Below are 14,707 nucleotides of genomic sequence, written 5' to 3' on the forward strand. Positions count from 1 at the left end.
AAGAAAAAAAAAAAAAAAGACTCCACACTCCTAATGCAGGGGGCCCAGGTTCGATCCCTGGTCAGGGAACTAGATCCCACATGCATGCCGCAACTGAGTTCACATGCCGCAACTAAGGAGCCCACCGGCTGCAACTAAGACCCGGTGCAAGCAAATAAATAAATAAATATTTTTTTAAAAAAGAAAGCAAAGACCTTTGTTGTCACAGGTGGTAAGAATGGTGTACTGCAGTGTCTCCAGTTTCTCATGAGAACATGAAATGCCTCCAGTCAAAGACCCACTAATCTGTGACACCAGGCAGGTACTACAGGAATTGGACTTTTCCAGCACTAACAAAACAACGAAGGTTGGGAAGACAAAGGCCCCTTATGGACTGGGACCCCTTATGATAAATTCCCCTGAGAGCTGGCACAGTTGGAAAAGAGAAGCCAGTTGCAAGGCTAGGTTGTTACCTGGGTTTCTGACCAACAGGCTACAGCTGCTCAGAATCCCAGTCTATTTGATTGACTGACTGCCAAATGCACGCTGTTACATGCACCTTCCTGATGGTGGAGACCAGAGAGAATATTCTCACTGGTCATAAAGCTAAGCTCTTAAGACATAGAACAAGACAAACGACACAACAGACAGAGACAAGGAAAAACAGTGACCATCTCTGGGAGGAAAAGGATCAATAAAAACTGAGAGTACGCGTGTACCAAATTTTTACCAGAGTTGTTGTGCCCAAGGGACTTGTTCCACAAACATTTTCTCCTGCTAATCTAAATTTAGAAAGAGAGGAAAAGGACTCTCACCACTTTTGATTTCACTGGACCCTGCAGACAGAGATGTGGGCGGCTGACATGGTGAGAAATTTTACCTTCTGCTGGCTTTTATCAGACGTCCCAGGATCTCATCTGTAGCAGTTTTGGGAGAAAGTTTCCAGCCAGTGAAGATTATCCTGACTACACCAACTGTTGGGAAGGGGGAAATCTCCCCCCTACCCTTCTTGAGTTCTTTTGGCTGGTCTAATAATTAAATTGACACAAGATAGATTAACAGGAGAAAAAAAAAAACAAGTGTAATTACTACATATGGGGGCTCCATAAGAATAGGAGGCCCAAAACCAAGTTAGGCAATTGAGGCTTATACACCATCTGAGAAAAGGAGAAGGGGTTAGGGGGTTGGGACTTCAAAGGGAAAGAAAACAATTTATAGGAAGATGGGAAATGTTTGGTAAACAAATGTTTGCTGGGCCATGCGGAGACAGTGGGACACAAAGAGAACTTGGGTCTCCAGGCCCTGCAAAGTTCCCGCTACCACGCTGAGCCCATATTCTGTGTAGACATCTTTGGCGATAGTGGTCTTCCTGGACCAGGCCCTTTATCTAAATTCCTCTAGGCAGTTAAGGGGGAGTTAAAAAGAAAGACATCCTGAGTCTTTTGTTTCTTAAAATAATCAGCCTAAAATAATCCTCATGCCAAAGAGATACATTTTAGGGTGGCAAATTTTGCTCCCCTACAAATACATAAAGCACACTAAGCAGCATAATTTCAGATGGGTGTTTCAGGATAAAGTTAGTGAGTTTCTAGTAATAAGCTTGAGAGCATGTTTAGTAAAACTTGCTATAAAAATGGTAGGGGCTTCCCTGGTGGCGCAGTGGTTAGGAATCCATCTGCCAATGCAGGGGACACGGGTTCGTGTCCCGGTCCGGGAAGATCCCACATGCCACGGAGCGGCTAGGCCCGTGAGCCACAACTACTGAGCCTGCGCGTCTGTAGTCTGTGCTCCGCAACGGGAGAGGCCGCGACAGTGAGAGCCCCGCGCCCCGCGATGAAGAGTGGCCCCCGCTCTCCGCAACTGGAGAAAGCCCTTGCACAGAAACGAAGGCCCAACACAGCCAAAAATAAATAAATAAATTTTTTAAAAAATGGTAGAAAAGCACAGAGATTCACCAAAATCTAGGTAGGTGTCTTATTATAAGTTCATGTGTCCCCAAAATACTTTAAAAAACCCAATTTCAGAAGTATAGTATAGTATTAGTATTTCTTTTAGAGTGTGGTCAGTAACTAAGTAGGTTCTTTCCTAATAAATTTTTATTTATTTATCAAAAGTGGCCATGCAAAGGCAAATGACAAAACGATTTATGTTTTAGCTATTGTTCTTCCTGTTCTAAAAGAATACACCCAAGGATTTCGTAACAGTTTACCAGGCTTTCTGTGTTAAGTATAATGAAGCAAACATGTGCATAGAAGTCTCAGAGCTACAAATAACATATGAATTGGGATTTTATACAAAAGTTCAAACTGAAACTCTTTATCAATCTACTGGTAACATATAAGAAGTCTGCTCCTTACTTTATTTCTATAACTTTAGAATCCCAATTATCCAGATACCATATAGCAAAATAGTATCTGTGCTATGCCTCAAGCATAATAGGTACTTAATAAATACTTGTCTGATATATCAAAACCCTTTCCTTGATCCTATCCCATAACATAACAGTCTGACTAGCTCATGCAGCCATTTACCAGGACTCAGGAAAAGCAGAAGCCTCAACAACGCATTTAACACCTTGCTCACTGGTCATCCACCCCTCAGTCTCTATTTGGGGTAAGAAGGGAAGCATAGAGACCCTAAGAAAATCAGGCCTAGAGAACTGGGAATGTTTTGGGACACAGGGAGCGCTCTTAAAAAGTCCTTGATTTTCAGGCCCAATGCTCAGTGTTGTCAGCTCTTAGGAGCAACTATGAAGCTTCCCTGAAGAACTTAGAAATAAAATTGCCCTCTTTGAACTACCTCTGAGATGAGCATTTAAATGAATTACAGTAGAAACACGCAAAGTCACTTTAAAGCTGACAAACAGACAATGCTTGGATGGGTATTGTCAATGGAAGTGAAAACTCAAGTCAAGTTTCTAGAGACAGTAACAAGGCAGTCTTGAAGGAAGATGCCCAGGAAACACACCCCTCTGTATTGCTTCAGGCCCTGGGGAGCCATTTTTCCCATTTCTGTAACAGCCCTAATCTTATCTTACCTGATGCTCTAGGTAAAGATTCATGTAACTCCCCAAATTCTGATTTACCCTCATAATTAATGCTTCAGTTTCCCACATGTCTGCCTGGAGAAGGGAAGAATTTGCTGGCCACACGATGCAAGTTTTACTTTGCATCTGTAAATTGGCATCCATTTGCATACATTGGTCTTACGAACTTGGTTTCTGTGAGTCTGAGTCACCCCAAGAGATGGATGTGCTCTCCATTTGCTGATGAAATCGGTTTCTGAGCCTGCAATGCTGCAAATCAAACTCTGGACTACAGTACATTCTCCCAAGTAACTCAACCTCCTGAGGCCTCTTGGGAAGCAGCCAAATGACTCTCCAGACAACACCTCTCTCCACTGATGAGAGGCCAAGTGAACTATTTCCCTCATTTAAAAATTTCTACACTTGGAATTAATATTACAGTTTTTACTTAAGAAAACCAGCTTAAATACAGTAAAAACAGTTTCAAGTGAGTCTTAGGTAGCTATTAGACACTCTGCTTGAGCAACTAATAAACATGCTAGCTAAAAAAAATAAAAGGTATGAATTTTTTCAAAGAAAGAGCTTCACTTTAAACAAAATGGGGGAGGGGAGCTCTTAGAGATAAAAAGAAATTTAGACATACTCACCAAATGCAAGGGGCGACACCTTGTTTAGTTCCTGTTACAAACTATGGTAGGCAGAATAACAGCCCCAAATGATGTCCATGTCCTAATCCTCAGAACCTGTGAATGTTACCTTACATGGTAAAAGAGACTTTGCTGATGTGATTAAGTTAAGGACCTTGAAATGGGGAGAGTATCCTGGCCTCTCCAGGTGGGTCCAATATAATCACATAGGTCCTTAAAAGCAGAGAACCTTTCCCAGCTGGGGGTTAGGGGGAGCTATGACTATGGAATAAGCATCAGAGAGATGCAACATTACTAGCTTTGAAGATGGAAGGGGACCATGAGTCAAGGAATGCAGCCTCTAGAAGCTGGAAAAGGCAAGTAAACAGATTCTCTTCTAAAACATCCAGAAAGGAACATAGCTATATTGGTACTTCGATTTTAGCCCAGTGAAGACCGTGTCAAACTTCTGACCTAAAAAGCTGGAAAGAATGAATTTGTGTTGTCACTATATTTGCAGTAACTTGTTACAGCAGCAGTAGAAAACTAATACACAAACTCAAAGATATTTTGAGACAAATCAGGAGATTTAAACAGGGATTAGGTATTAGATGGAATATTGAGGAATTAAGGTTAATTTTTGCTAGGGTATGGTAGTAGTATTTGGGCTTTTTTATCCTTGTAGAGATACATACTGTAGTATTTACAGATGAAATGATACAGTGGTATCTGGGATTTGCTTTAAAATAATACTGCCCCTCCCAGCAGGTAAAATACTAAATTAGCAAAAGGCTGGTTAACTGTTGAAGCTGGGGGCTCAATATACTATTTTACTATTGTATATACTTGAGATTTTTCATAGTAAGTTAAAAAAAAAAGTAAATTAATTTAGTAGAGTACACCTGAACGCTATAGATCAGCACTATCCGAAATTTTCTATAATGGAAATGTATTGGTACTGTTCAGTGCAGTAGCCACTAGCCACAGGGCTATTGAGAACTTGAAATGTAGCTAGTGTAACTGAGGAATTTTAATTTCATTTTAATTGGCTAAATTTAAATAGCCCCACATGGCTAGTGGCTACCATATTACATAGTGCAGCTCTAGATATTGGAAAAGAGCCATGCTGCCTTACTGTTAGAATTCAGTTAATAAGTAAGCTCATGAATCGAGTCAGTGTACACCTGTTATTTCTATCTGCCCAGCTTCTCTTTCCCTTTCTTGCTAATAGTAGTATCCAGCTCCCAGCCCCACTCCAAGCCCTTCTTCACCAAAGAGGTGGGGCATGGGATCCAGGCTACAGTACAACTTCTTCCTGGCCCAAGAATAATGACCAGAGCCAGGACAACCACACTCCTTGCTTGGAATCTTCTGTATTAGGAAGTAAAGTAACTCCCTTGATCAGGAGTTGGATGGATGGAACCCTAGAACTGCTAGCCATCATGTTCCCTTGACACATGATGAGACTCCTAAGAGAGTAAAACCAAAATTAGGATATAGATGGGCAGAGTCTTGATTCTCTTCAAGTTCTTAGATCCAGTCAACTGTGGAGTCAACTCCATCCTTTCTTTCCCTTCTTTCAGTTGGAGAAGCCAAAAAATTCTTTTTTTTTTTTTTTTTTTTGCTTATGCTATTTTTCAGTAAGTTCTAACAATTCCAACTTTAAAAAGTTTTAATACAAAGTCCCATAAAAAACTTCTTAATGCCAGGGTCATTAGCAAAATAGTAAGACTAATGGCACTGCTATAAGCTGAACTGTGTCCCCCTAACGCCCATCTGACTATATTGGAGAAAGGATTTTTAAGGTGGTGCTAAGGTTAAATGAGGTCATAAGGGTGGAACCCTTATCACACAGAACTGGTGGCTGTGTAAGAGGGAGAAACAACAGAGGTCTCTCTCAGCCATGTGAGGACACAGTGAGAAGGCAGCTATCTGCAATCCAGGAAGAATCCTCACCAGAACCTGACCATGTTGGCACCTTATCCCAGGCCTCCAGTCTCCAGAACTGTGAAAAAATAAATTTCCATTTTTTAAGACACCCAGTCTGACATTTTGTTATGGCAGCCCAAGCTGACTAATACAGGCACCCAGTATAACTCGCCTAATGGCAGTTACTACCAGGTCCTTCTTCAGGGTGAAGTAGACCCTGACTAGCAAAAACAGTGATATTCATTTTTTGTTATTCCACTCTCAGTCTTGATTTCAGTTTAGACTAAAGTTGCTTTTTAACTGGTTTTTACTTTTTCAAATAAAAAGATCACCCCAGCTATCTTGAATCTCATTACCAATTCAGAAGCATTACAAGAATAATATGGAAAAAAAGTTTTTAGTGACATTAAGCAGCTAGAATTACATGGGGGAGAAAAGCTGATAAATCACATAGTCAAATTTGATAAATCACACAGTCAAATTCAAGTATTAATCTTTTTAATTTTTCATACTTTATTCCTTATATTGATAGGTTAAGTAAAATTTTCCTAAGTACTGATTCATAGATAATGTTTGTAAGCGGCACACAAAACATTCAGTTTCACAAACAGTAATATCCAATGATCCCCTTAAATGCAATTTTAAATCCTTACTTTACGCTAAGTGCAAGAATAATACAGTAAGCTAAATACACACAAAACCTGTATATGCTGAACTACAAAAGTGGTTTCCATAGCCACACATGGTCTTAGTCAAGTACACGTTTCCACAATGAACAAGTACTAACAAATATGTTAATAAAACACTACCCCAAATGCTTATCCTACCATCAGCTTTTTCAGCAATGCCATTCCTGCTACTGAAAACACTTATATTTAGAAGCTTTAATTTGACCTGGGGAAATGAGTTCTCTTAAAACCTGACAAACAGTATAAGCCCCAAAGATTTTAAATCAAATAGGTCTTCCAACACAGAAGCATTCATAGGAAACTTTTAGTTTCTCAAAAAATAAAAAAATTAAAATCAAAAAAATCACTCATTAAGAAGAGTATTAAAACAAATTATCTTAAGACAAATAAACACTCTTTAAAAAGGCTGTATTTTCTATCTTTTTCTCCTTAAAAGAAACACAAACCAGTTCACTATCTTTTAATAACTTAGACTACTGTAATCTAAAAACTTTAGAAACATGAAACACATGTCTTAGCTATCAAAGGTACCATTTAGATTTCACATATTAAACAGCCACAGTACAGCCTACAATGGCAAAAAATCAGAAGGAACTGAATGGTTTGCAAGGTACTTTGACGTACATGTGGTCATTAAAATCCAGTAATTCAAAGTATGGTAATATAATGGCAGGCAATTAAAGGCTCAAATATCACTCTAAAATTGAAGACATGAAAATAAAGACTGAAAACTTTGTGGTTCTCTATCTTTCATTGACATGGCTAGATATCAGAACCTTAATGTGGAAAATATAGTTATTAAATATGGTTTCCCCAGAAAATAATGAAGCTTCAGAAAGTACAAAAGGTGTCAAGATCCATAGTTTGCTTCATCAAATGCTTTTCTAGCTCGTTTCAATTCTTCATTCATAGTAAGCAAGTCTTTAACCCTAGCAAACTTTCTTGGGTCCTTTCGAATCAAGAAGACGATATCTTCAACTTGTACCCGACCTTGTCTTCCAATTGACATTGCCTTGTGAGTCTATTACAAAGAAACATATTAAATTCAATTAATTTTTTTAAAATCCAACATTTTATTCTTTTAACTTGTGCCTATTTAATGCTGGTGAGTTTGAAACTTTCTCTTCTAATTATTATAGCTATTCACTTATTAATTGTCTTTCTACTAATGTCCTTTGTCCACTTTCTACCGTTATTAGCAATGTTTCAATGCTTTATAGACATATTTTAATACTAAGGACATTAAAACTATCAAATTCATTGATTTAAAAAAAATTTTTTTTTTTACATCTTTATCGGAGTGTAATTGCTTTACAATGTTGTGTCAGTTTCTGCTGTATAACAAAGTGAATCAGCTATACGTATACATATATCCCCATATCCTCTCCCTCTTGCGTCTCCCTCCCACCCTCCCTATCCCACCCCTCTAGGTGGTCACAAAGCACTGAGCTGATCTCCCTGTGTCATGCAGCTGCTTCCCACTAGCTATCTATTTTACATTTGGTAGTGTATATATGTCAATGCTACTCTCTCACTTCGTCCCAGCTTACCCTTCCCTGCCCCTCCCGTGTCCTCAAATCCATTCTCTACGTCTGCATCTTTATTCCTGTCCTGCCCCTAGGTTCATCAGAACCTTTTTTTTTTTTTAGATTCCATATATATGTGTTAGCATATGGTATTTGTTTTTCTCTTTCTGATTTACTTCACTCTGTATTTCAGACTCTAGGTCCATCCACCTCACTACAAATAACTCAATTTCGTTTATTTTTATGGCTGAGTAATATTCCATTGTATATATGTGCCACATCTTCTTTATCCATTCACACTGATGTTTCTTTTTGTGTGTTTTGATATATGTAGCTTGTCTTCATTTGCATAAAATAATTTTATAATTTCTTTGTAACCACCCACTTCATTTAAACTTTGTGTCCATCTCAGTAGCTGATAAATATTGGTGGGTTTCCTTAAAATCAAATCTCATCCCCTACCATTACTATTCATACTGCAAAAACAAAAATTCATCACAGCATTATTTCTAATGACTGAAAAAGGGAAACTAAATATTTAATAAACTGAACAAATTTGAGCACATCTAGTCAATTAATATTGTGAAGCCATCAAAAATATTAATTATGCGGTGACACAGGGAAAATGTTGTAGACTTACCTAAGTGAAAAAGCAGGTTCTACGACTATATATACTATATGATTTCAATTTTATAAAGTTTAAAAATATGTGTAAAAAGACAAAAGAATATTCACCAAAATCTCAGCATTAGTTATCTCTAGGTAGAAAGATTACAGATTTTTATTTTTTCCCCTGCACTCTTTAATACTTTCTAAATTTAATCAATATTACTTTTATAAGCAGAAAAAGATTTTTAAAAATGCACTCTCTGACCCAATAATTTTACTTCTATTATTCTTTATGAAGGAAATAATCCAAAACACAGGGTAAAAATTCATAAGAACTGAATACAAACAAACTCAGTATTCCCATCCCTGCGAACATATCCAAAGAAGGGGAAAATTTCATGAATGTGGTCATTCAAACTTATCTACTCAGTGAAAAATAATATGTAAATAATTTCAATAGGGAAATGGTTAAGTATATTAGAAAATAATTTGAATGAATTTTATGCAGCTACTAAAATAATTGAGATTAGAACATAGGAAATATGTATTAAAAACTTTGAGTAAAAAGAATGTTTACTATGATCAACACTATGTAAAACACTGTATATCTTTACATAAATACTGGAAGAGGGAAATTTATGTTGGATGATGGGATTATGGGTAATATTTTACATTTTATTCAAGGCTCTTATAATTATGTCCTTACAAATAAAATTCAGAGGAGGAGGTAGAATATATTGTGTGTGTATGGGTGTCTGTGGGTGTTTGTGTGTGTGTGGGTGTATATACCCACACACACACCTCTCTCTATCCTTAATGATAAATAGTAACCAGTAACTTCCACGAAACAGGCACTCAAATGGCACTCGAGCTCATTTCAAAAGGACGCCATAGTTCTAGTCTTATCTAAAAGTTAGAATTTCAAATCTATTCCTTAATTAACTAAGACCAATTACAAAAAAACTTACCATTTCAGTGATGAACTCTATGACAAGGTCTTCAAGAATATCTACTGACTCAGTATAAGGATTCTGGTCATCCCCAAACCCATACATCATACACCGTACTGTAAAAAGAACAATCATTTTTGTTTAAACAAACTTGACCAATATTTTTTCAAATTAGAACTAAACCAAGCTACAGAAGATATTGGTATAAAAGTATATTTACATTGTAGTTCTTGTCTCCAAGTCTGGATTTTGGTGTAAAGGGTATTAACCACTAGCTCATAACCAACTGTTCTTACCTAGCCTTCCCTAGGTAGGAACTCCCCTTCCCTCCTAGCTACTGAACCCTGATATCAATACTCCTTCCCTAATCTCTATTATCTACTCACCAACAACCCCAGAATACCTTTAAGTAGGAAACTTCGTAGCAGGGAACAGGATGAGTAGCAATGGTTTAGCCTTTACTGGGAGTGTTTTCAGGTGAGGGGGAGGTCTTGGAAAAAAGAAAGCAAAATCCTTTCTGATACTACCATAAGGAAGAGGACATGAGAGAAAGTGCTCCAATTACCTTCTTATAGGAAGAACAGGTTAATCAAAAGGAGAAAGCAAAGGGCTTACTATACAGAATCTTGACATTTTATTCCCTGGATCAAAGCAACTGCCAGCAAAGCCCTTTCAGTCTTCATCTGAAGGAACCATAGAAAATGCAAAAGAGAAGAAAGGTCTACAGAGTAATGAAAATAACTGCTAATAGCTAAAACTTATATAGCCTTTACTACATGCCAGGCACTGTTGTAAACTCATTTAATCCTCAGGACAATCCTCTGAAGTAGAAACTACTATTATCCCCATTCTACATAGATGAGAAAATTGAGGCATAGAGTTTAAGTGATTTACCCAAGGTCACACAGATAGTGAGATGGAACTTGAATCTGAACCCAGATGATCTGACTCCAGAGTGTATACTCCTACCCACAACAGTATTACACTTCTTGGTAATTTAGGGCAGATGGGATCCATATGGATTCTTATGCTATAGCCTATAAACTCCCAATCAGTCCATGGACAAGCTTTGAGAAGTCCTGGAACCCTACTGAAATTATATGTAAAAATTTTATACATTATTTGTGTGTGCATTTTTCTGGGAAGAAGAATCAACTCTTAGCAGATTCTCAAAGGGGTATATAAATACTGAGAAACTCTGTCATATGTTAGAAATGTTTTGCATCTTGATCTGACTGGTGGTTACAAGTGTATGTATATATGTAAAATTCATCAAGCTGTTCAATGAAGACTAGTGCAATTTATTGTATGTAAGTTTTACATTTAGAAAAAAGGAAAGAACTCCTAGAACACTTCTAAAAGTAGGAATGAGTACATTAAGAATAATTCCTATTTAGGAGAAGCAAAAGCAGGCAGAACTAAGAAGACAGTAGACCAGGCCTGCGGAAGAAAAGAAAGGGGTGGCCTGGAAGCCAGTCTAGGATAGAGAAGTACCCCTAGGGTTTATTCTGGCAAGAGCCTTTAGGTCCAGATACAGGAGGGAGAAAACAAACACAGGAGCCAATATTTTCTCCCCTCTCTCTTTTTTGGATTTTGAAATTTTTTTGTTTTTTTTTTGTTTTGGTTTGTTTTTTTAGATAATTTCAGACTTAGAGAAGAGTTGCAAAAATAGCACAATGTTCCCGAATCCCTATATCCAGTTTCCCCGTATGTTAACATCTTACACAACCAAAGACATTTCTCAAAACTAAGAAATTAACACTGGTACAAATACAGAACTTATTCAGATTGTACCAGTTTTTCCACTAGTGTACCTTTTCTGTTTCAGGATCCCACAATATTTAGTTGTCATGCCTCCCTAGTTTCCTCTGTTCTGTGACAGTTCCTCAGACTTTCCTTGTCTTTTTTTTTTTTTTAATTTATTTTTGGCTGCATTGGGTCTTCGTTGCTGCACACGGGCTTTCTCTAGTTGTGGTGAGTGGAGGTCACTGTTCGTTGCGGTACGCAGGCTTCTCATTGCAGTCGCTTCTCTTGTTGAGGAGCACGGGCTCTAGGCATGCGGGCTTCAGTAGTTGCGGCTCGCAGGCTCTAGAGCACAGGCTCAGTAGTTGTGGCGCACAGGCTTAGTTGCTCTGCGGCATGTGGGATCTTCCTGGACCAGGGCTCAAACCCGTGTCCCCTGCATTACCAGGTGGATTCTTAACCACTGTGCCACCAGGGAAGCCCTTCCTTGTCTTTTATAACCTTGACACTTCTGAAGAATACTGGTCAGTTATCTTGTAGAATGTCCCTCAATTTGGGTTTGTCTGATGTTTTCTCATGATTAGGTTGTGGTTATGCATTACTAGAAAGGGAATCACAGTGATGATGTACCTCTTAATGCATCATATCAGGGGTATGTAATGTCAACATATATTACTGGTGATCTTAACTTTGATCACTTGGCTAAAGTAATGTCTGCCAGGATCCTCCACTGTAAACTTAATATTTTTCCTTAAATATTTTGAGGAAGATACCTTGTCATTAACATTCTGATGGGGAGAATTCATCAGTAGGGAAATATACTTCACTGAAAAAGGAAAAACATATTAGACAGGAAGTATGTAAACTGCATTTGGTTAAAGGGTCTGTAAAGACATAAACAAACAGAAGTGAATGCTTTGAAATTTTGTGTTATATTAGCAAAAAATTTTTTTAAAAAAGAAGGTCTAGGAGAACAGATCTTGGTCAGTAAGGCATAGGAAGATTCAGGTAAGACAAGGAAAAGGCTGTGAAGATTCCGAATTCTTGTCATCACTCTGGGATGCTCTGGTGTAGGAATCCCCTTCTTATTTACTTCTTAAGTAAAACCACGTACAACTGGAGTAAATAACATCAGAGATGGAATAAGGAGTGGTCAACTTAAGGTGAGAAATTGAGATATAGAAAGGGATTTGAATGGCAAAAAAAAAGACATACTGACTCTGTAGTTTCAAGAGCATTTGGGAACTGCTTACATCGGAACCAGCATAAATAAACCAGGTGATGTGTCGCCTCATCAGGAATGGGAGATGGAGAGCACTTTCTCACGGTGCCTTTCAGGGGCTGTCCTCGATCATCAGTAGTAGCAGCAGCTCTCCTTGCTGCTGCCACAAAAGGTCTACTGAGGGAACAGACTACACAACCAAAACCTTATAATCTCTATGCCACTGGACTGCCTCACATTGTTCACCATCTTCCTGCCTTGTCCATTGCCTTAGTCCAAAGCCCCAACTTAACTCCTACCCTCAGCACCTGTTCCAGGATCCAAAAGAACCTTCGGCTTACAGTCAAAGGAGTCCCTGTTCCTACTGCTGAAAGGTAAGGGACAGGGAAAGTAACAGAGGTATGTTCTTAGGCCCTGAATTGAAACACTGATCACATCTCTTTACTTAAAAAAAAAAAAGTATGGGTGTGTGTGTATGTGTGTATACACGCATATATATAAATACATAAATTGGGGTTAGGATTATTACTATCTATGATTCACAGGTTAAACAGAATTTATATGCAAGTCTGAGAATATTGTCCCTACAAGGAAACACATTCAGAACAATAAATCTTTGAACCGACATACCCAAAAGTTTTTATCTATAAAAAATCATTGTCAAATACTACTTACATTCTTTAGAAAAAAGTCTCTTTCTTTTACCCTGTCCACCTTCTGCACCTCCTCCAATTTCTTCATTTTCTTCCTCAAACTAGAAGTTAAAATGTATATATAGATACGTCAAGCACTGCTTTTGACTTTTAATAATTAACATTTTTTTCCATCTTCAACACTGATATCATGCCAGAAAGCCTAAATAAAGCAAGCAGCAAAAAACCATGAAAATCTTAGCATTTTAGGGGCCTTACAACTATCCTGTCCAACTTCAGACTCATACAGGAATGGCTTCTACAATGTCCCCAACAACTGTACTGCCTCTCCTGGAACAGTTCCAACGACCATACATTCTTTTTTTTAACCAACAAAGTTGGCCTATTTCTAGACAGTTTTACTATTAAAAGAGTTGATATTGAATCAAAGTAAGCAAAACTAGTATTTACTAAGCACTGCTTACACAGTGCTAAGAACTTTCCTCAAGTAAGACTTAAGCCTATTTTATGACATCAAAACCGAGGCTCAAAGTTAAATAACTTTGCTCACAGAGAACAGATTTTGAAACCCATGTTCCCTGACTTTGAGTCCATTATTTTTCCACTACTTTACAATAAGTATATACTTTTGTTAGCAGTTGAATTGTTGGTTCATAATGAGGGCTAACAAATACTAGCTTTGTCCTCTGATGATTCTCTAGGTGTTTCAAAGGGTGTCTGGCAAATATGGACCAAAAGCAAAGGGCAGGGGACCACCCTCGTACTCTTCCTGCCCTGTGTCCTAAGATTAATCGGAACAAAAAGCCTAGCACTGGGTGAAGTCCCCGATTCTCTCGGCTGAATTCACTAAGGAAAACAAACCCGATTCTCTACTCGGCCTCCGCTACTGTGCCCGAGGGAGTGAATAAAAAAGTGGGATGGAACAGAAGCCGTCACTCACGGTGGGGTCTTCTTCTTCATCCGCCATCCCAGCAGCCAGCCACCTCCAGGGCGCGCCTGCCTCCCACGGAGCGGGTTTTACTACTTCCGCGGCCTCACTTCCGGTGACGCGAGGAGGCGGGGCGGGGCCTAGTTGGAACCCCGCCTGCGGAAGTGGAGCGTGCGCGTCCCGCCCAGCGGTGGAACCACAACAGTACTAAAGGAGGGAAGGGTGACGTCTTGGCAAGAAGGAATTAAAAATTAGCAACGAAAAGGAAATCACTGGCTAGGTGCCGTGTATCTCACTGTCACCTTGAACTTGCTTCTGCGTTATCAGATCACCGCTTCCTGATTCGGGACTGCGAAGCTTTGGATCATTGAGGGGCTAGCCAGGGGTGTATTTAAACAATTTCAACAACTTAGAGTTCCACTATGATTTATTGCCAAGCTTATTGGTTATTGGGGATATTGTACTTCGCTACCAGTTCTCAAGGGAATGTTATCTCCCCTTAGACTGAGGATTTAATTTTTTGTGGGTTTGTTTGTTGTTTTTTTAATCAGAACAGTGCTTGGGAAAACCAGGGACATTAGAAGGCTAAAGCTAGGGATATAAGGTGTTCTGCAATGCAAGAGATGATGTCACACAGGGAAAGATTGTTCCACAATACACTATTTCTGAATGTCCTGCTAAACATTCCTGTGAGTGAAAAAATCTGTTCATAATTAGCTGGGCCTAGAACATAACTTTGTTAACATACAAACACAAAGCATTTTCCTATGCTTTTAAGGTACATTGAATTTTCTAGGAATGCAACTGTGAGATAGTAGAAAGTACATG

At 38.6% G+C, this 14,707-nt stretch overlaps 1 protein-coding gene across 1 annotated transcript; it reads right to left on the reverse strand.

Annotated features, from left to right (window-relative positions):
* Positions 1-6,040: 6,040 nt before the first annotated feature.
* On the reverse strand, positions 6,041-14,029 carry TAF13 (TATA-box binding protein associated factor 13). Its single transcript, XM_007169479.2, has 4 exons — positions 13,892-14,029; positions 12,974-13,052; positions 9,352-9,449; positions 6,041-7,269 (listed from the first exon to the last, which is right to left on the reverse strand). The coding sequence occupies exons 1-4, from the start codon at positions 13,916-13,918 to the stop codon at positions 7,099-7,101; spliced, it is 375 nt and encodes a 124-aa protein (XP_007169541.1). The 5' UTR covers positions 13,919-14,029; the 3' UTR covers positions 6,041-7,098.
* Positions 14,030-14,707: the final 678 nt, after the last annotated feature.

The sequence above is a fragment of the Balaenoptera acutorostrata genome, chromosome 1 (assembly GCF_949987535.1).
Source record: "Balaenoptera acutorostrata chromosome 1, mBalAcu1.1, whole genome shotgun sequence".
NCBI lineage: Eukaryota > Metazoa > Chordata > Mammalia > Artiodactyla > Balaenopteridae > Balaenoptera > Balaenoptera acutorostrata.